The 21,136-nt window shown below is 57.0% G+C and overlaps 3 protein-coding genes across 12 annotated transcripts; 2 read left to right on the top strand and 1 right to left on the bottom strand.

Moving 5' to 3' along the window:
- Positions 1–1,281: 1,281 nt before the first annotated feature.
- Large2 (LARGE xylosyl- and glucuronyltransferase 2) lies at positions 1,282–7,671 on the bottom strand. Of its 6 annotated transcripts, none has more exons than XM_020172329.2 (14): positions 7,601–7,671; positions 7,154–7,505; positions 6,775–6,857; positions 6,448–6,571; positions 6,074–6,245; positions 5,842–5,946; positions 4,786–4,898; positions 4,590–4,715; positions 4,325–4,480; positions 4,039–4,199; positions 3,290–3,568; positions 2,821–2,970; positions 2,527–2,722; positions 1,282–2,326 (listed from the first exon to the last, which is right to left on the bottom strand). In XM_020172329.2, exons 2-14 carry the CDS (start codon positions 7,442–7,444, stop codon positions 2,117–2,119), a joined length of 2,166 nt encoding a protein of 721 aa, XP_020027918.1. In that variant the 5' UTR covers positions 7,445–7,505; positions 7,601–7,671; the 3' UTR covers positions 1,282–2,116. The 6 variants fall into 6 exon arrangements, 5 of the variants coding, with proteins under 5 accessions (XP_020027918.1, XP_073900776.1, XP_073900778.1 ...); XM_074044675.1 differs by lacking the exon at positions 7,601–7,671 and having other exon boundaries at positions 7,154–7,263; positions 7,342–7,594; XM_074044677.1 differs by lacking the exon at positions 7,601–7,671 and having other exon boundaries at positions 3,290–3,334; positions 7,154–7,594.
- Positions 7,672–10,873: 3,202 nt separating this feature from the next.
- Pex16 (peroxisomal biogenesis factor 16) lies at positions 10,874–17,621 on the top strand. Of its 5 annotated transcripts, none has more exons than XM_074044702.1 (11): positions 10,874–11,913; positions 12,104–12,139; positions 12,890–12,966; positions 13,301–13,434; positions 13,567–13,667; positions 14,374–14,454; positions 14,570–14,707; positions 14,822–14,894; positions 15,069–15,188; positions 16,572–16,691; positions 17,222–17,621. In XM_074044702.1, exons 1-11 carry the CDS (start codon positions 11,802–11,804, stop codon positions 17,487–17,489), a joined length of 1,260 nt encoding a protein of 419 aa, XP_073900803.1. In that variant the 5' UTR covers positions 10,874–11,801; the 3' UTR covers positions 17,490–17,621. The 5 variants fall into 5 exon arrangements, with proteins under 5 accessions (XP_073900803.1, XP_020027963.2, XP_073900806.1 ...); XM_020172374.2 differs by having other exon boundaries at positions 10,882–11,913; positions 16,627–16,691; positions 17,222–17,397; XM_074044703.1 differs by having other exon boundaries at positions 11,816–11,913; positions 12,811–12,966.
- Positions 17,622–20,352: 2,731 nt separating this feature from the next.
- Positions 20,353–21,081, top strand: Frey1 (Frey regulator of sperm-oocyte fusion 1). The gene is made up of 3 exons (XM_020172377.2): positions 20,353–20,525; positions 20,701–20,774; positions 20,940–21,081. Exons 1-3 carry the CDS (start codon positions 20,422–20,424, stop codon positions 21,059–21,061), a joined length of 300 nt encoding a protein of 99 aa, XP_020027966.1. The 5' UTR covers positions 20,353–20,421; the 3' UTR covers positions 21,062–21,081.
- The last annotated feature ends 55 nt before the right edge of the window (positions 21,082–21,136 follow it).

Here is a 21,136-nt window from a genome sequence, read left to right as displayed (position 1 = left end):
GTCAGCTGGGTGGCATACAGAATGCAGTCTGCCCCAAGCCTCCATTCCTGGCTCAAATTCCACAGCCACTGCTTTACTATAAAGAAACAGCCCTGGTCACCCCATCTGCTTTCCCCAAGTCCTGCAGAGATAAGAGCTCCTCCTTGTCCCCCCTAGATCTGTGGGTATCTGTGACCACCTAAGACACATACTCCAAACACCACCCCTCTGAGGTGCCTCCACTTCCTCCTTCCTCTATCCTCTGCCCGGTTTTGCTGTTTTGATGGCCACATTTGTGAGACCAGCTGGCGCTGCAGTTACTTCAGAGGGTCCTGGATCAGGAGTCCCTTTGTCAGTCCTGATCAGGGATATATAGGGCCACCAGAAGCAGTGAGGTCATCAGCTTTCATCCCCACCCTTTGCATTCTTGAACCTCCAGGGCCTGTTTCTTTCTGTGAGCCTGCTGGGTCTTGTCTCACTCCACTGAACTCATCCTCTCTCATTTCTTCCTTCCTTGCCAGGCCCTTGGGGCAAGCCTGCTGGTAAGACCTGACCAGGAAGACACAGGGACAGTCCCTGGCGGGCCTGACCTGTGTGGGGCCTGTCTCTAGCACCTGCAATGTGGCCTGGGCAACTGCCAGCTGGTCCCATCTCAGTGCCCAGTTTCCCTGCATGGCCACCTCTCTGTCCCCTATGCTTCTTGGCTCAGGCCCAACAGGTGGTGAGAAGGGTGCACATGTGTCCAGCCCTGCCCCAGGGTGGTCATGTTTCCAGGTCTCCCATTTCTGTACATGGCAACAGCCTCTCTGTCACTCTGATCCTTTCTTGGGGCTACCCAAGCCTCCTTGTCTCATCACCAGCCCCAGCTCACACTTTAAGTGGTCTTTCCCTTCAGCTCCTTCTCGGGTGTGGTCCTTCTTAACTTACCTAAAGGGCTGAATTTAGGAGACTTTCACCCCAGGGGCAGAAGGCTCCTAGGGGAGTAGGATTGATGGTGGCCCAGAAAAACTGTCTAGGCCCTGTGCCCTCCAGATCTCGTGGCTTCTGTTGAAGGCAGGCAGCTTTGCTCTTTGTAAATGACTGGACCTCACCCCACCCCTCAGCTGGGCACCCTTGGCAGGAAACAAGAGTCCCATTCTCATCTGACTTAACAATCTGTCCTGTCAGCGCCTCTCCTAGGCTAGGGTCACCCCTGCAAAAAGCCAGGATGGGACTCTCAAAAGTAGCTCTCTAGAGGGAGGCCCGCTCACAAATCACACTTGGCAACCCTCTCCCAAGCTCTTCCTGAGGACCCCACCAACCCCCATGGCAGCCTTGGCCCCTGCACCTCTCTCCATGTCCTCGGCTCTCAGCCCAGGTGAGCTGCAGTCAGGCGGCAGGACGGGCAGGTAGAGGTCAGCGGGCTCCAAGCAGAGGAGAGTCAGCCAGACCCCAGTCCTGTCTCTTGTCCATGCCCTTCTGTGATTTCAGTCTTGGTAGAACTTGTATTTGGAGTTTTGTGCTTCAAAGTTTTTGTTTTTGTTTGTTTGGTTTTTGTTTTGAGGGGGTGGGGGGAATACAGAGCAGCTGATCAATTTGTATTTATTTATTTTAACATTTTACTAAATAAAGCCAAATAAAGTCTCTCAGCCTCATGGTGTTGGGATGGGAACAGGGGAAGGTGGGCAAGACACTCTGGTTCAAGCCTCTGCCGTCCCAGATTCCCAGTCTTTGGGAGGGAACCAGCTGAACTATACCGAGGTCATCCTGCAACTCCAGCCAGAGGAGCACCTCTGGTGTCCACTGACATCCTCGGGCCCTAGAAAGCCCTGGATTCCCAAAGCAGGAGGAACACAAAGAGAGCTTTAAAAAAAATTTATGAAAAAGGGATGGATAGTTGAGGATGGGGAACCAGCCCCAAGCCAGCTGGGGCAAACGGAGGCTAGACCCCAGCTGTGGAACAGCAGTGGGGGCAGGGGAGTGGGGAAGGACCCAGGGTCCTCTAGTGCACCATCCAGCCCTTTCCAGAGACTTTAAATAATTTAAATAGCAATGTGGGAGGGTAGTGGGCTGCAAGGGTGCTCCAGGGTCTGCTGGGAGTGTGTGTGAGAGCCAAGGCCGAAGTCCAGGGAGTCCACGCAGGTCCAACCTGGGAGGCTCAGGCTGGACTCTGGGGCTGCTGCAGGGCAGTGAGGTATTTAAGGGCAGCAGCCCCGTAATGGCGGGACAGGTCCTGGTGGAACTCCTCCTTGAGAGCCTGGAGGCAGTCTCGGTAGGCAGGACTGGCACGGAAACGGGAGAGGTCGAGGCTTGGAGCGTGGGGCAGGTGGATGGTGAAGGCTTCAGGCAGTACCAGCAGCTCATATTCCTGCAAGGGTTAGCAGAGGGCCAGGCTGGGCTGGCTGGGACAGGCCAAAGCTGTGGGGAGGTCTGCTCAGCAACCCTCTAAGAGACTAGGTGACACCAAAGGGCACACTTAGTACTGCCTCACGATGTGGCCCAGTGGCAAATGCAGATCTGACCTGCGGGGATTCGTTCAAAGCTGGTGCACACAGGCACCTTTCTCACCTGCGCATCCAGCTCCACGATGTGTGCCACCTTGTTCCAGCCAAAGCCCACAAAGCGAGGGTCGTAGCGGGGACAGTCACGAGGCACCACCACGTAGGGCTCATAGTCAGCTGCCCATTGCACGCGGTATGGCACCCGAGCCTCCCGCCAGCGGGCGTAGTCGGTGGGTACATGACCCCGGGGCCACTCGTGGTGCCTGTGCAGCAGGAGCAGGCGGGAGCTGGGCTGAGACTGGTAACTCATGGGGCTGGGGGCTGATGCGGGAACAATGGGCAGAGCAGTGGCCTCTCCTACCTGAAGGTGTAGAGCAAGCCGGCGTCCAGCAGGGCCAGCAGCTCGGCCTTGGAGCTGGGAAAGCTGAAGCGGTAGTGCAGGGTCTCGAACGCGGGCACCACCAGAGCCGCCTTCTGCCGGCTGCCCGGCTCCAGCTGCTCGATGGAGGCCCTGAGAAGGAGCACTGTGAACCACAGGGAAGAGTGCACTCTGCCTATAGGGCTGGGCCCAGGGGTCTCCTGGCTCGGTCACAGGCCTGCTTTTCAAAGGACAGCTAACCCTGGGGCCCCAAGTGAATGCCAGACACACATGCAGCTGCTGTTTGAAGCAGGTCTCCTGCCTCAATGGCAGCCCGGAGAAACAGCCCATTTTGCAGAGGACACAGAGTTCCCGAAAGGAGCAGGGACATGGCAGCCTAAGGTCCTCTAGGTGCACCAATCCTGACAGCATCCACCCCGAGCATTGCTCCTCTCACACCTTCTGGGCCCACCTGAGGTAGTCGTAGAGGGAGTAGGCAGGCAGGAAGTCAATGTCACTGAGAAAGACATAGGGCGTGAGGGCCTGGGCCAAGGCTACATTGCGGAGCTGGTTGACAGGGTAGAGGGGACCCTCACGGTACACCACGTGGTAGGCCACGTCCTGCCGGGCAGAAAGCACCGGCGAGGCCTCGACGAAATGCAGGAACTGCTGGGCCTCTGCGTCTGTCAGGTACAAGGCCAGGCTCATGGGACCTGGCCAGTGCCTGCACAGGACCTCCAGCATCTGCAGCCTGGGGTGAGGGGGGTGGTCAGCCCAGCTCAGGGCCCCTCTTGCACAGGAGCCCAAAGAGGGTTGGAAAACCTTCCCAAAGTTAGCCATGATGGCAAACTCCAACCCGCTCCCCCCACTGTCCACCTCCCACCAAGTGACTGAACTCTTTCTAAGCACTTTTGAGTCAGTCTCAATGTTCACAACCAGCCATCAGGCAGGAGCTTCCTCTTCTGACAGATGGGGGGGACACTGGGGCCTGAGGTATTAGGACCTGTCCCCAGTTCCACGGCTACTTGGGCAGTTCTAGGCAGCTGGATAACTGCAAAGCCCACACTTCTTTCCACAATATCCAGAGTCTCCAACTTCCGGAACTCTCCAGGACAGGCAGCTCACTGCCCCAGCATCAGACTATCACATGAAACACTCAGCGCCAAAATCCCCAGTCTCAGCCCACGCCATGCTCCCTGGGACTGCCCTTGGCTCCCTCACCGGTCCATGGAGAGCTGGGCCACCAGGGTGACATCGTGAGGCCGGGGAGGTGGCGGCTCATGGGGCAGGAAAGTAATGTGCACTCGGTGCACAGTGAGTTGCTGCTGCCGGAACTCAAAGCAGGGGTCTTCCTCATCAAGGTGTGCCAGGGCCCCTTGCAGCTGAGTGGGATCCAGGAGAGAAATACCAGGGCTGGCACAGGACATGTTCCCCAACCAAGGCTGGCTCCCACCAGAGCAGAGAGAAGCAGGGCCACCCAGACACAAGAGAAGGTGGCCTTCCTCACCTGCTCAGCCCCAGGTGGCAGCTGGCTGGGGCACCCAAAGAGCTCTCTGCGTAGCAGCTTCCCATCGTACCCCAGGAAGGTCAAGTACAAGTTGCGGAAGAATTCGGCATGCTTATTCTTCACCCGCAGCTTCTTTGGTGAGTTCCAGTGGATCACCTGGGACGCAGAAGGCTGTCAATAGAAGGGTGGGAACAAGGAGCAAGAGTCCCCATCCTTGCCCTTCCCCCCCACCACTTTGTCCCCTCTCAGCCCCTGCCCCACTTACCTTAAAGTCAGCAGTCTCAGAGTAGCAGCGCTCAGCCAGCGTGTGGTCCGAAAGCTGCACGTTCCAGACACAGGGCAGGGGCTGCACCAGCCCTGGGTGCTCCTTGATGACGGCATTGAAGATATCCTGGGCAGAGACAGCCATCACGCTCAGTACCCAGCCTGCCACCCCCATCCCCACAAAGGTTCCCCCAGACCTGGTCAGCCAGGGAGGTGGCAGGCAGGGTGAGGAGCACCCGTCTTGCTATTGGCTTCCACATCTGCTCCCAGCCAGCCTGTCGGAGCCGGTCCAGTCGCAGCAGGATCACACCTGCCCAATGGGGAGAGGATGCCGAGCTCACCAGGGACAATGCTCCTGGAGCTAGGGGCGGTCATGAACCGATCGTCTGAATGATGATTTGCTTTTTTTCAGTACTAGGGTTTGAACTCAGGGCTTCACACTTGCTAGGCAGTGTGAGCCATGCCTCCTAAAAGTTTCTTGAGACAGAGACAGGGTCTCACTAAGTTGCCCAGGCTGGCCTTGAACATGTGATCCTCCTGCCTCAGCCTCCGGAGTAGCTGGGATAATAGGCGTGCACCACCATGCCAGGCTGAATGTTTAGTTCTTGATCGTGTTCCACATGGTGATATTTTTGATCAGTGATAGATGACTGCATATACAATAGAGGTCTCAAAGTCCTGTCACCTAGTGTTTTTACTGCACCTTTCCCGTGTCTGGATACATAAACACTACAGTTGTGTTACAATTGCCTACAGTGTTCTGTGCAGAACACAGGCTGTACCACGTAGCCCAGATGTGTAACAGGTATGTATAAATACACTCTGTGTTCTCTGTGCAACAAAACTTTCTAATGATGTATTTCTGCCTAATGGTGCACTTCTGAGAATCTGTCCCCATTGTTAACACAAGATTGCATTTTCTGATAGTTCAGATGTAACCAAGGTCTACTTCTGTCATCCCTCAAGGCTCCTGGGTAGAGGGGAGGAGCTGCACACTGTGCAGCTTACAGAGTCCTCCACAGCCCCCTGCTTGGACCATGTTAGCTCTCCCCATTTAATGGATGAGAAAACGGGCTCAGAAGGACAAAGCCCAGTTATCCGGCACGTACAGCCAAAGTTGACCTGCTTTCAGGCTCTTCATCCAGTGTTCTGTCACGGCACCATTCTTCCTGGGAGCTTCCTAGCATCCTGTGCCTTACCCAGCCCTGGGGCCCAGCGGCCCACCCTCCTGCCTCCCCCACCACTGTCCCCACCTGTGTTAAATCCCCGGCCCAAGGCAGGCCAGGGCCTGTGGTTCTTCCAAAGGTTGCCCAGGTACCAGTCGCTCTGGTTCTCCACGAGACCGATCACCTGCTTGTCTGGGAGGGGAGGGTATGAGGGAGGTGCCGAGGCTGCCCTGGGATCTGAGCGTGAGGCTACAGCATAGGGGGTCCTGAGTGAGCAGGGAAGGAGGGGATGATTAGGGCAGGGTCCCAGACCTCTCACCAGAGAAGTGAGCAAAGAGTGCCCAGAGCTCTGCGATGTCTGAGGCGAAGGTGACGTCTGTGTCCAGGACAATGACTTGGGTCAGGCTGGAAGGCAGGATGCCGGGTAGCACTAACTTCATCAGCCCATAGAGGCCAGAGTAGTGCTTGTTGGGGATCCAGGAGATTTGGGGCTGTGGGCGGGAAAGGCAGGTGTGAGCTGGTGGAGTAGGGACTCGGAGTGCAGGAACACAGAGTGACAAAGTGAGAAGCGGGGTTGAACCCCAAAAGAGTGTTTCAGTTAAGTATGAGACTCTCCTCCCTCCCTCCCTAACTACGGGGGTAAGGAAAGGGGTGGGTGCAGCTGGGCAGGAGTGCAGAGGTGGAGGCTCCTGCCTTGAGCTCCTCAGCATCATAGAAGCTGACCACCACAGCAGGCACCATCCACGTGCGGAAGAGTGTCCCCAGAATGTTTCTGGCCATGGCATCAGTCACCAGGTGGAGGTGCAGTGGATTTTTCCTTTTGGGTGGACAAAAAGGAATGAGAGACCCCAGCAGGAACAAGGTGAGGCAACCCCCACCCCTAGGGACTCGGAGGTGGATGCTCTCCATCTTCTGCCACCTTTCAAGGGAGGAGGAGACACTGAAGCTCTGAGGTGATTTGCTGGAGGCTTTGTTTCCCTCCTGGCACCTGACCCTCCCTCCACCGCCACCTGGCTGTACCTGTAGAAGAGCATGGACTTCACCAGGGTAACGACCTCTCGGCTGGAATTATATCCTGCACACACGATGGCCACGTGCAACAGCTGGGGAGGGGACATCCAGGTTGGCATCAGATCCCTCCCTCCATTAGACAGCTGGCCTAGAGCAGACCTGGCCTAGACCAGTGTAGCCCCATCTGGTATTAGAACTAGGGAAGACTGTACAGAGATGCAGCCTCTGCATTTCACAAGTGGGGAAACTGAGGCCGAGAGCAAAGGAAGCCTGCACTCCAGGCGTCCCCAGCTGGCCGATCAGCGCCCGGCCAGATGCTAGGTGCTGTGATTCCCACAGCTGTCCAGGTGGCCGGGGATGGTAGTCGTTAGGGGTTGTGCGCACCTACCTCGCACTTGGGCGGCAGCGGCGGCTGTGGGGCGCAGGCGGAACGGTTGTGGCCCCCGTGGCCCGCCGGCGGGTCTCCATCGTAGGCAGCGGCCTCCCGCAGCTGCCCGTCTAAGGGGACACGTGGCGTGAGCGGGCAGCGGGCGCACCCCGGGACCCCCGCTCGCCCGCCCGGCTCGCGGCGCTCACACTCCGGGTACCCCCCGAGCAGGAAGAACCCGGTCAGAAGCAGCAGCAGCAGCAGCAGCAGCCCGGCGGCCCCCAGTGCCCGGGGACGCCCTCGGGGCAGCATGGCCGTCTGCGGGGCGCTCAGGGCGGGGCGCGACCCGGGGCCGAGGGCTCCATCGCGGACCCTGCGGACCAAGGAGGAGAACTGGAGGGTCAGCCCTGGGCGGCGGGACCCGACGGCCGCCCGGTCACTTCTCCCGCGCGGAGTCGCCGCCCTCACCTGCTCCAGCGGCTCCCGGCCCAGCCCTGCAGATCCAGCCGCCCCGGCCCAGGCGGGGACACGGGGAGGGGGGGCGGTCGGGGAGCGGCGCGGGCCAGCCCCGCCCCCAACCTGGGCTCAGGTTTCACCTCCGCTTGGCTGAGCTCGAAGGGGCGGGAGACCCCCGGGCCTGGCCCCGCCCCTGCCCCGCATCCGACGGCCCTGCAGCGGGCGAGGAACCCGGAGCCCCCTTTCTGGGTAGAGTTTTCCACCAAGACGCGGGGAGAGCTGGCGGGAGCGGAGGGAGCCACCTAGGAAGGACCTGTCCCCGCTACCTGCGCCTGAGCCCATCCCCCTCCTCCCGGCTTTGGGATCCCCCATCTCCTTCCCCTAAGGGGAGGGGCCGGTGACCCCGGGCTCGGGATCTGAAGAAGAGCCGACGTAGGAAAAGAGGAAAGGGGACCGGAATGTCTGGCCGCAGGGGTCGGGGACACCAGCTCTGAGGACAGGAGGTGGGGCCTGCTGAGACCTGCCCGAGTCGCAGAGCACCTGGAGCCTCCTTCCTTCCCCCACCCTCAATCCTGGTTGCCTGGCCGCCTTTCGGAGGCCTGGTTCAGCCTACACAAAGCGTCCTTTTGAAGGCCACCTCTCGTCCATGCGCTAGCGAGGGGCCTCACTGCTGCCTGCGCAGGACCGGGCCTCTCCCACTCCTGTTTAGAGTGTGGTGGTTGTGCCTGGCACCACAACCTGAATCTTCCTCTCTCCCTTTCTCTCCTCCATCCCACAGCAGGCCCCAGCCAGGCCTCTGGCCTAGTGGGGTGCTGGGCTTTCTGGAGTGGGAACTAGAACAGCCACGGTTGGTTGGGCACACACTGTGGGGCCAGGGCCTGTGCTCAGGGTTTGACAAGCGTCATCTCCCTTAATCCTCACATCAATCCGGGGACACAGGCATGATTCTCCGTGGACAGTTTAAGAAGCTTGTTAGACAAGAACACCCTGTGGCCCCTTCCCGTGTCAGACAGCCCCTTCCCCAGGCTCGCCGGTGCAGAAGCAGCTTTCTCACTTTTCTGCTCCAGGACTTGCCCCTCACCTTCCTTTTCTCTATGCAGGGCCTCACTCCACATCCCTTTATTTTCTTCCTAGTACTACTGGGAGGTTGAAGTGTTCGCTTCTTTATTTTGCCTATCTCTCTCCTAGTGTGTAGGCTGCTCAAGGGCCCTGTGGAACATGGGTGGGCACACAGTGCCTCACCAAGACCTGGGAAGGTGCTCAGGCTGGGTCTTAAAAGACACAGCTGCCTTATGTCCAGCAGCTGTGCAGAAAAAGTAGCCTGAGGCTGACTCCTTCTAGGCCTTTCAGGGGAATAGGGGAGGGGGCTAAGCCTTTGGGCTTTTGGAGGCCAGGGGTAATGGGGGCTGTGGAGACTGATGATGGCTTCTTGTACATCTGGAAATTGAGAGATGTAGGGGGTGCAGGGGCCACCCTGGTGTCCAGAACTTTTGAGTTCTAGCCCTTCCTTTCCTCAACTCTAGGCTGCAGTGAGGCCATTTGTGGGTTACATGTGAGAGAGTCTGTTGGGCACACAGCCAGGACTTGGCCCAAGGTAAATCTTTCATGCAGGGGCAGCAGTTAGTGGGGACACTGAATCTGCAGATGTGACTGCAGTGTGGGTATATGGAAGAGTGCTGGTCCTCTGGCCTAACTCTACCCAGGACTTTGCTGAGTGACCTTGGACCAGTTAGGCCTCTTCTCTGGGCCTCCAGTGTTTTCATCTGTACCTGTTAAACTGGTCTTTCTCTCTTCTGTGACTTGGGACAGACTGAAGGAGTGAGGATCCAGCCCAACTTGCCCAGAGGCCTTTCCAGCCCAGTCCAGTCCAGCAGGGAGGGGGTGCCCTGCATGTCTCCTGCACATACTGGCCACTCTTTGTTTCTGGGGCCTAATCAGGCTCAGATCTAGAGAGGAAACTCAGGCAGCCATGCCCCTACCAACCTGGCTGGGCCCATGCCCACCTTCCTAATGGCAAGGAGGGAAACAGGTTGCAACTCCAGGATCCTTCACAGTCTGTCCCAGGGAAGGTACTCCTCTGTCCTCCAGACCTCTCCCTCCTCCCCAGAGCAAGGACCACCCTATCTGTGAGTGCTGATGAAATGAGCATGTGCACTCCCCACACCCACTCCTCCTGTCCCTCTCTCCATAGCTGCAGGAGTGGCCAAAGTTCATTGAGACCTTGAGATGGAAGAAGACAAACCCACACACTGCCCAGTGCCCAGGTCCTAATCCCAGTTGCTAACTTGCCTCATGACCAAGGAACCTCAACATGTCTGTGTTCTTGCTGGGCTCTGCAGTAAGCTAGAAGGCACTGCCATGGATCATTTTGGTTCATGCCACCTGGGACAAGTCCTTGCCTCCATGGGCCTCTAATTTCCCATGTGTGAGCAGAACTTCCTACCAATCTGGCAAAGTTGCAAGGAAGATGAGTGAGTGTGGCATCCAGGTAAGGAGAAATTATTTCCTGGATGCTCAAACTGTCGACTCTTCTGAGGTCATAGGACACCTCTCCCTGAGTCTTCACTCACTGGCATGAATAGGGTGGGAGGCTCCAATTCCCCACCGAATATAGAGGAAAACTAGGGAGGAGGAGGAGTGGAAATACTGTGGCTTCCAGGTGAATGTGATGCTTTAAGATGCTAGGCTAGACCAGAATTCGAATCAAGACAGGTCATGCTTTTTAAAAACACAAGCATTTCAAAAATTAGATTATATAATGGTTTCATTATGACATTTGCAGACATGTATATGTCATTTGCAGACATGTATGTAACAACCGACTAGGCATACCTTTTTTTTTTTCCTTTTGGTGGGTTTGAACTCAGGGCCTCACGCCTACTAAACCGATGTGCTACCAATTGTGCCGCTCAGCCAGCCCTGTTTTTGTGTTGGTTTTTTCCTGAGATTAGGCCTTGGGAATCAGCTAACCACCTGAAGGAGCTGGCTTCGAACCGCAATCCTCCTGATCTCTGTCTCCTGGTAGCTAGGATTACAGGCGTGAACCACCAGCGCCCGGGTCTGAGCATTCTTTAGCAGACTCCTTCTTTTTCACTTGCAGATAATATGTGATGGGAGGGGATTAGGTAAAGTAATGTATTACTAGTCCCAGGGTACCGTAAATTCGCGGGCCTGGTCCCCAATGGCATAGACATGCCACGCCCCTTTCCCCACAGCCAATCAGCTGCCTTTTCGGAGAGCCCTTCTCTGCCTGCGCGCGCGCTGAGGCTCTCCGCCGCCACTTCGGGCTGCGAGGGTTGGGAAGGGGTTCCCAGAAGTTGCCCTGTCCCTTGGGGAGCACCTGAAGGTGCACCCGAAGGTCAGAAAACGAGTTCAAAGACCAAGTCTGTCCTCAAACCACATTGCAGACGGGCAATCCGGGGCTCAGAGAAGGGAAGCTCCCGCCCAAGGTCACCCCTAGCCGAGATCAGAACCCTGGGGCAGGGTTTTTCTCGGCAGGGATGGACGTCCCGGTGTGCGTTCAGGGGGAACGCAGTCGTTGAGGAAGCCGGGGCACTAAATCTGTTGGCTTAGGGGAACGAGACGGCGCTGGGAGTCTTGCTTCCTTCGCTGTCTCAGTTTCAGCAGCACCACCTTTTATGGGGGACTGAAGACCGACAACTGGCCAAACGTGCACCTGCTGAGACACACCCCGTCTTTAGACTCTGCGTGCCGATCGCAGCTCCTTTCCGCGAGCTACCTCCCCAACACTTTAAAATCCGGGATTCCCGTTCGAGCCTCTCGGCGCTCTACTGGAAAGACTCAGGATTCGCACTCCCTTCTATGGAATGAACTACTGGGGCTGCGGAATTGCAGCTGCGCCTTTCGCAGCTCGAACTGCGCATGCGCAGGGACAGCCAACCAAGAAGGCGGAAGAGCAGGTCCCTGAGACTTGGGGCGAGTCGAAGGCGGAGAGTATTTTAACCAATGACTTGAAGGGGTACGGTGGGCGGGTGCAACCCGCAGTTGCTCAACGCTGCCCGAGCGGGAGGAGATTTAAGAGATGGGATGGAGGATGGTTCAAAGGTTCTTTACGTCACCATTCTTCTGACCCACGGAAGTTAACCAATCGTGAGGCGGGCCTAGGACCGGAAGCAGGAAGGAGGGCGCAGGAAACAGGGCGCCGTAGCCAGTCGTATTGTGGAGGTGTGGGTTTGTCGGTGCCGAGGGAGGCATGGAGAAGCTGCGGCTCCTGGGCCTCCGCTACCAGGAGTATGTGACTCGTCACCCGGCCGCCACGGCCCAACTGGAGACGGCAGTGCGGGGCCTCAGTTACCTGCTCGCAGGTGCCACTCTGACCTTTGACCCATCCCTTCGGGGTCCTGACCTATGACCCCAATGGCCCCTTACCCGCGGACTCCGGATAGTGATCGCTATGCTTGAGAAGTTCCGTCTAGGTTCCAGCAGGGCGTTGGGAGGGGACGTCCGGGGACCCCGAGCTGCAGCTCCCCGACACCTCCTGTCCCTTCTCCCCAGGTCGCTTCTCCGATTCGCACGAGCTGTCAGAGCTGGGTGAGCCGGGCACTGGGCTGGGGTGGGGCGGCCTGGGCCTGGGAGGGCTTCCAGAGGGCGTGAGGATCTGGGTTGCCCATTCTGTCACTGTGTTGTCCACGCCCCGGGGCCCTTCTGGCCCCGTACTTGGGAGACACGTCTCATCACCTTGATGGGGTTCACTGTGCCTTGCTCTTCCCAGTCAGTCCTCTCCACAATAAGGTGGGCACGGTTGTCTTCACTGTTCAGTTGAGGGAACAGAGTTCAGTGAGGCTAGGGACAGTCACTGAGGACTCCAAAACCAAGATCCAAATCCAGATGGCCCAGATTCCGGGATCCTGCACTGTAAGTTTCTTAGCAGTAGTAGTTTGGCTGGTGAGTGCCAGAGGTGACAGTTCTGAAAGAATGAGTTGGGTTTGGAAAGCTAAACATGGTTTTGGGGACAGGTGTAGAGAAGGGAAAGTTGAGGATGTGGGACCATATACCTGTGACTGTTTGGAGCACAAGGGGCAGTTCTGAGCAGCGGGGTGACCAGGGGCAGGGACTGGTTTGCCACTGAGATGGACGCACCCCTTACTGGCCCAACTGCCCACACAAGGTCATACTGAGGAGTGTGGGGCTCTGAGGAAGTGGGCAGAGGAGCAGGTTGGTTGCCACATATCCTGTGGGTGGCTGAGCACTACACTTGACAGGTGATGCCTGCTCCTGGGAGAAGAAAGGAGGGGTGGAGGCCCCAGAGCCAGCCTCTCAAGGCCACACTCTACTCCTCAGTGTACTCTGCCTCTAACCTGCTCGTGCTGCTCAATGATGGGATCCTACGGAAGGAGCTTCGGAAAAAGTTGCCTGTGGTGAGAACTCTGCCAGAGCTGAGGGTGGGGAGCACAGGGACTCAGGAATGAAATACCCCTGGCCAGCATGTGTGCGACATGTCATCACTGAGTATAAGACGCGTCTACATCCACCTGAGCCTCAAACCAGTGTTAGTATTCCCGTCCTAGATGGAGTTTCAGAGAGGTGGAAGAGCCCGCCCCAGGCCACCAGCCTGTTAGTGGTGGAGTTCATGTTCCAACTTGCAAAGGGAAAAGTGAAAATCCACATCTCGTCAGAAGTGCCCTCTCCCTATGGGGGTTAGCGCTTGAGACTGGGGACGCTCCCTGACCTCTTGGTCTGGGCTTCTTGCAGTCACTGTCCCAGCAGAAGCTGCTGACATGGCTGAGCGTGCTGGAGTGCGTGGAGGTCTTCGTGGAGATGGGGGCCACCAAGGTGTGGGGCGAAATGGGCCGTTGGCTTGTCATTGCCCTCATTCAATTGGCCAAGTAGGTTGGGCTGTGGAGGGCAGGACTTGGGTGGGGTGGCCCAGGCCAGCTGTAAGGATGGTGCTCAGCAGAGCAGCCCTGCTACCTGCTTACTAGCCACGTTCCCCTGTCCTACCATACTCCCCAATCCAGGGCTGTCCTGCGGATGTTCCTGCTGATCTGGTTCAAGGCTGGCCTCCAGACCTCACCCCCCATTGTTCCGCTGGACAGGGAGACCCAGGCACAACTCCCAGGTAAGCTGCTTCCCCAAGAGCACATCTTTCCATCAGCTCAGTGTGGTCTCAACATATATTCTGTAGGAAAGAAAAAGAAACTCGGAACCTCATTTTTTTTGTGGTGTTGGTATTTTTTGTGGCAAGCGATCTGCTACTTAGCTACACCCCGGGCTTGAACTTGGACTTGTGATATAAGAGTCCTCTTCCTCTTGTGGCTGCGGAAGAGGATCAGAGCATGAGCAGGAGGGGACCTGTGGGCCTGTCAACCTGGTCTCTGGGCCTGCTTCTGTGACAAGCCACTGCCTCAAAAGACAGGGCACCTGGCATCTCTGTCCTTTTAGGGCTTTGGGCCCATCACCAATCAGTCTCTGGCCTCCCCTTGAGTCTGGGCAGTGCTTTGCCCAGAGGTGGCCTCTGTGTGCTGTGGTTCCCATGCATGTGACTGTGCTAGGTCCTCCCTGCCTTGCTGTAGTCCCTGGGAAGCCTGGGTCCTTGGCTGGCTATGGCCACAGGTGCTGCTGACTTTTCCCCAGGACAGGGAGGGATCTAGAATGCTTTCCCCCGTGACAGGTCCCATGTTGGACCCCTCAACTTAGCTGCAGCTTTAGTACAAGCTCACACATTCTCCCCGTAACTCCTGACCTTTCATCATACACATGTCCTTTGCAGGCTCTACTGGACACGTGTCCTCCTAACAGTGTGCCCTTCTGTCTGTCCCTGCTAGACGGGGACCACAGCCCAGGCAGCCAAGTGCAGTCCTATGTGGGGAAGCGGTCAAACCGAGTGCTGCGAACCCTCCAGAACAGTAAGTGGAAGATGCATTGGACCGGGCACCTCGGTGCTGAGGTTAGTGTGGGCCTGAAGGACTGGCTTCATTGGCACCCACCTTCCCCAGCCTGTCTCACTCATCCGTGTTCTAGCTCCGTCCCTACACTCAAGGCACTGGGGAGCCCCCCAGCAGCAGCAGGAGGAGGAGGAACTGAACACCCCTGCAACACCCCTGGGCCTACAGGAGACCATTGCGGAGTCTTTGTATATCACCCGGCCCCTGCTGCACCGTATCCTTCCTTAGCCCAGGCTGGGGCTGGCTCTGTGGGCTGGGGGTCGGGGCAGATTGGAGAGTGCTGAGCCCAGCCCTGTGCTAGAGACATCCTTGACACCTTGGCCGGCAGTGCTTAGTCTGGGCCTCTGGGGTCAGCGGTCATGGACACCCTGGCTGCTGTCAGGTGTTGTAGATGTGACTAGGTGAGCCTGGGCCTGCCTGGGGACTCCACATCCTTCATAGGGCTCCATATTGGCGTCACCTGGATGGGCAGTGGCCCCTGCTGGTCCTGTGGCTGCCCCCGTGGACTCCTGGTCTGCGGGTCTTCTCTCATGGGCACAGATCGTGCCTGCCCCTGATGGTGCTCCTCCCCCCAGCCTGAGCCTCCTGAGCGACAGGAAGGGCCTGACCCGGAGGGAGCGGCTGGAACTGCGCCGCCGGACCATCCTGCTGCTGTACTACCTGCTGCGCTCCCCGTTCTACGACCGCTTCTCTGAGTAAGGGCTGCCACCGGGTGGGTGGGGCTGGCCACCGCAGGAAGAGACCAGAGGCAGCCACATGGTCAGCAGTGGCAGCCACCCTGTCTTTAGAGCCCTTGCTCGTCACCTTGGGCCTGCATGAGCTTGCGCACGTTGGCAGGAGAACAACAAGGGTGAAGGCACTGCAGGGAGGCCAGGCAGTCAGTGGCAGGTGCCAGCTCTCTGCCCTCCGTCTCATTTCCGCCTCTTCTGGCCAAGTAGTGTGCGTTATACCACTTCTCACAGCAAGGAGGTGGGCAGCAAAGAGGCTGAGCAACGGAAACAGAGATGGCCAGCTAGCCAGTGGCAGCGTGAGTCCCAAGTCCATGTTTTCTCCAGAAGCAGAGGGGGCTCCAGGACTGCATGCCCTGCGCTTTGGCTCACTCTCCTGCTAACCTGGCCAGCCTTGTGGCCCAAATTGAGAATGGTCTAGAAATCTGGTACAGACATTCCTCATTTCCCCAAAGGACAGGGAGCCAGGTCTGGAGGGCTCTGTGGCACAGTCTTCAAGGAGCAGGCTCCTCTCCCCACCCTCTTCCCCCACAGTAGTCTCCAGCCTTCCTGCCTTCCTGTTCCCTGGCCTTGGGCCAACTACATGAGCTCTCTGTGCCCCATCCCCTGCCTCATCTGTGACATGGGGGTGGTGATGGTGTCTATCTCGGGGTTGTTGTAGGGCTAAATGACTGAATTTATATGGTTGTGCCCAGTATATAGTAAGCACTTCATAAATATTAGGTCTTTTTGGGTATTTTTGGCCTTGCTGGGGGAATCAGACCCAGCACCTCACACACGCTAGGCAAACATTATACCACTGAGCTAAATCCTCAACCCTTAACTGTTGTGTCTTTTAGTTTTTCTTTTAAAGTCATCATCATTTGACCACCCCAAGCTTCCCTACGGGAAACACCCGTCTCTTAAAAATTAGGCCCTCGCCCCTTCCTCTGAGGCAGTGTGACTTCAGCACTGTGTCCTCTCCTGGACCCTTGCGGCTCTCAGCATTGGCATGTGAGATTTCTGTGTGGTTCAGCTCTTCTGCAGATGGGGCTTCTTGGGGGCAGGGCAGGCTTTTCCTCCCCTCAGAACCTTCTGGCACTCTGCCCTGGCACTGAGTCCATGGCACAGTAGTGAAAGGGAGGAAAAGGAAGAGAGGAAAGAGGGAAAGGAGAATGGGAGGAGGGTGTCTTCAGGGCACACAAACTGCCAACAGGACATGGAGCCTTGAGCACTCAGGATGTGACTGGGGGAAGGCAGAGACCAGAGCCAATCCAGAGGTCTCATCCTTTTGTATTGGGGTCTGCTCTGGTCTGGGTGCACTCCTTAAAATCTGGTGATCAGTGAAGGCTTTTAGCTCCTCATTTGCAGAGAACCACATCCACATCCCTGCTCAGCCTGCTCCCTAATTCTCACCTTCATCCAGGGCCAAAATCCTCCTTTTGCTCCAGCTGCTGGCAGATCATATCCCCGGTGTGGGTCTAGTGGCGAGTAAGTATGGGCGGGGGCATGTGGTTATGGAGTGTCACCAGTGGCAGATGGCATGTGGCCCCACCTCACTGTTTGCTCTCTGTATCACAGTCAGGAGGGAGCCAACCCTCAGTGTTGGGCAGGTGATGGCTTTGAGTCCTGAGCCAGGGTGGCCTGTGGAGCTGGGGTTGTGGGGGAAAGAGAGTGTCCTGTGGTGGGGAGTTGTTAGGCCATGTCAGCCTGGAAGCCTTTGTCCTGCCTCAGTGTCCTGAGGTAATAGAAGACCATCTCATCTGGTGGAGGCTCCTAGAACAGGGAAGGAACTTGCCAATCTGTTTGGATGTCCTACCCCAGCAGAGGGTGACTAGTTGGACAAGTCTTGGCTTCTCTGAGCCTGAGGATCCTTGTCTTCTAGTTAGGGAAGAGGGTGAGGAGACCCAGTGGCCACCTGCAGTGCACAAGTATGAGCAGCTAGACTGGGCCATAGGGGCTGTGGTGGGGACAGAGCAGGACTGGCCTTGGCCCTGACTTGTTCCTCGCTCTCATTGCAGGGCCACTCATGGATTACTTGCCCACCTGGCAGAAAATTTATTTCTACAGTTGGGGCTGACAGACATCCTGGGAGTGGGGTGCTGGGAGGGGCAGGGTGGCATGCTATGCTGCTGTGGGCAGCCCTGTAGTCCTCAGGGCCCCTCATCCTTAATAAAAGTGACTCTGGCAGTGTCCACGTATACAGTCTCTCCATGCCCTCCACCCAGCACCTCTCCTGCCCTAGCCAGGCCCTGCACATGTGCTGGTCACCACCAGTGTTCTTCCTAATACCCTTTTCACTTTAGCTACACCATCCTGCAGCCTGCTCCTTGTCACTGGGCCAGGAAGCCTCCACCAGGCCAGGATCCATGGTCATCTTGCTGCGGAAGGCTGTGACTTGGCCATGTCAAGTGTGAGCAGCTGTTTGCTTTGGCAGCTGTGGTAGCAAATGCTTCTCTAATGGCCCTGGTGAAGACAAGTTGAACCAGAGAATGGATGACCAACCACCCAGTGTGCCTTTTGACCAGGGCCTCTGCCCTTCTCCTGCAGGGCCAGGCCTCAAGCCTCCTGTGACAGAGCTGGCAAGTAGCCAGCCCACCTGTGCGTGGACTCGGGAGTAAAGCCGTTCTGTGGGAGAGGACAGCAGGCACCAGTAGCACTGGAGCTGGGACAGAAAGGAGGAACCCAAGGCTCTGAGGGAAAGCCAGGAAAATGTGGGGAAAGCTTGGGTGGCAAGCCTGGTTGCGGGCTGCTGCGGAGGGGAGAGGGCCTGGGCTGTGTGGGCCTAAACTTTCCTGTCTTTGATGTTGTCCCTGTCCCTTTGTCCTGTCGAAGGCCCAGCCTCTCCTGCTGGAGTTTCTGGGTAGCCATGGCCCCTTAGGTTCTGGAGGGGTGTCTGCACCTGTGTCCTCTAAGCCCTGCCTTCTCCAAGGTGAACAGCTAGAGAGCTGCTCTGAGATAGACCAGCTTCGTCTGAATATGCTTTCCCAAGTGCCTCTGAGAAGTGCCACCTGGGCACTGAGGCTGAGGCAGGAGAACTGAGATTCAAGGTCAGCCTGGGCTGCAGTAATGAGACCGTCTCAAAAAAAAAAAAAAAAAAAAATGCCAGCTGGTGCTGCACTGTGGAGCGACTTTATAGTCTCAAGGAAGGGGAAAAGGCGGTCAGTAGTCTGACCTTTGACCCAGTTTAACAAGTGTCTTGGTACTTGCTCTGTATTAGGCTCTGGCCTGTGGTTAGAAACGCAGGGCCTGGCTCCCTGCCTTCCGGCTCCCACACTAGTGAGATGCCTACATGTACACACTGCATTGAGGTCCTGGTGACAGATGGATGCATAGTCCAGCTGGGATCACATGGCAGAAGCAAGAGCCACCCACAGGGGATGATGGAGACAGCGAAGTGTTCCAGCAGGCTGTGAAACTCAGTACTGTGAGTCGTTTTGTTGTTTCAGTACTGGGGATCAAACCCGGGGCCTCATGTATGCCATGCATAGGTTCTACCACAGAGCCCTGTGTTCACAAGGTTTTTCGTAGCAGAGGCGGCTGAGTGCAGTGGAAGAGTAGAGCACTGTTGTTGGGGCTGGAGCAGATATCATAAGGCTGAGGGAGGTCAGGGCCAGGTCTGATGAGGCATCCCATTTCCAGGCAAGGAACTAGGCCCTGGTCTGTGGCAGGCAGCAGGGAAGGGGCTGTTTTTAAACATTAATCACTCCAGCAGCTCGTGGAGAATGGGCTGGTGGGCAGAGATCAAAGGGTGGAAGCTGTGAAACTGGGACAAAGACCTACCTGTTCCATGGGACAGGCTGAGTCAAGCCAGTGGCAGTGTGGAAGGGGAGATCAAGGGTAACCCAAGCAGGCCTCCCCCCTTGATAAGGAAGGCAAGATGACATCCAGGAGGCAAGGAGCATAAAAAGTGGGGGCTTTGGAGTTAGAGCGTACAAATTCCAGTTCCTGAGACTCAGGGCACTCTGACAGAGTCATAGGATGTTTGTTAGCATCCCAAATATTCTGTGGGAGAGGAGGCACCTCCAGGAGGGAAAGGGAAATGGTCCTAGAGAAGTTAGCGGGTGGCCCGGAGCACAGGGAAGGGGGAGGGGCATTTCCAGCACTTGTCCTCCTCATGGGGAAACGTGGAACCAGAAGCCAGGGTTGGAAAACAGGGCATCTCTCTTGAGCCCTGAAGACCACAACAACAGGTAATGCACAGGGTTGGAGCAACTGCCAGATTACTGTCGCAGAAGCAACTAAGCTACCAAGGATAAATCCAAAGCTTAGTTCTCAGATCTTGATGAGACTGATGGAGAGCGGGACTTGGGTTTTGTTTCAGTTTCCATGGCCAGAAGTGAGCCAGGTTAGCATGGCATTAGTAAATGGGCCAGGCTGGGCTGTGGCATCACAGTGCTGGAACCCAACAGAGAAGAGCCTTCACAGTGGCAGCATAGCTTTGCCTCAGGCCCACAGAGGGACCACGCCCAACGTCTTCTCACACTGCACTCATTCCACACCTGAGCTTTCAGGTGTTAGGATCCTGCAGTGCCAAAATGCACTGACCTCCTGCACTCACCATAAGGAGCAGCTCCAAAGCTGTGCTCCTCTTGGAATCCCTTTATCCAGCCCTAGGGGCTATGGCAGAGCCTGTGGAGCCCTTGGATCCACTGTTCCTAGCTATAGGGAGCCACGTGGGAAAGGCCCCCAGACAGAGACACAAGGAGCCCAGTGGACTCTGGGTGATCCAGGCTAAGAGACGTACTCTGGCTTCTGTAGCTTCAGAACCTTCCAGGGTGAGATGCTAGCAGGTGGGGGCCGTGTGGCAATGTCGGGGCTCTGAGTGGTGAGGAGTCTAATCTCTGTTGAGGGCCTACGTGTGCCAGACCTCGGGTACTTCATGTATGTTACCTCACAGATAAGGAAACTGACGTAGAGATTAAACAGGGTAGCAAGCAGCAAGGGCAGGGTCTGAACAGATCTGACCCCAACATCTGTGCCCTCAGCCCTGGGGCAGTGACAATGGAACAAGATTTGGTTTGACACCTGCTGGCCACAGTGTCAGTAAAATAAGACAAAACACAAACCTCAGAGTGGAGGTTTCTGGCCTCACCCTAAAGTAGGTGGTTGCTGAGCCTTGGAACTAAAGTGCTTTGTGAGGTGGCCTGGGAGCTGGCAGCAGGTTCTGTCCTGCTGGGGGGAGGGGCAGGCAGAAGTCAGAGCAGGGACCGTGTAGGAGATGGTTCTTGCCATGCTGGGGGCTCTGTACCCCAGGGCCGGGCTCAGTGTCTTCCTCTTTTACCTCATCCTAGCAGTCACACTCCTTCGCCCCCAGCCCCTAAGGTAAGGGTGGGGCTTAAGGGCCTGGAAGGCAGTGGTGCAGCCCTGCCCTCCCTGGAGGAAGCTGGCCACTACTCTGGGGTCAAGGGCTTGCCAGGTCCCTCACCCTGGGCCATCCCGTTTACAGGGAGGTGGCAGTGGCCTCTGGGGCCATAGCTGAATACTCCATCTCCTGCAGGTCCCAGCGGTCTATTCCTGAGGAATTTTCAGCCCCTCTGGAACTCTCGCAGCCACTTTCTGGCCTGGTGGATGGTAGTATTTTTCCTCTCCCCATTGACCCCAGCCCACACAGCGGCAGTGCCCCAGAGGGTCCCTAGGACCAGCCCTGTCTCTCACCCCAGGCACCCTCTTTAAGGCTGACCAGTCTTGTCCCAAACCAGCAGCTCCTCCTTCCACCTTACCTTCTTCTCTTTTTAGACTATGGGGTCCTACCGAAGCACCCATGGCCGAGAGGACCTCGACCCCTCCTCTCCCAGGCCCAACAGCGCAAGCGGGACGGGCCAGACATGGCTGAGTATTACTATGATGCACACCTGTGACGGGCACCCCACATAAAGCTGTTCTGTGCGGCAGAGCCTTGGCTTTCCTGGGTGTAACAAGACGCCATGGGAGGG

Source organism: Castor canadensis, chromosome 1 (genome assembly GCF_047511655.1).
Source record: "Castor canadensis chromosome 1, mCasCan1.hap1v2, whole genome shotgun sequence".
Classification (NCBI taxonomy): domain Eukaryota; kingdom Metazoa; phylum Chordata; class Mammalia; order Rodentia; family Castoridae; genus Castor; species Castor canadensis.
This window is presented reverse-complemented; position numbering and strand designations above follow the sequence as displayed.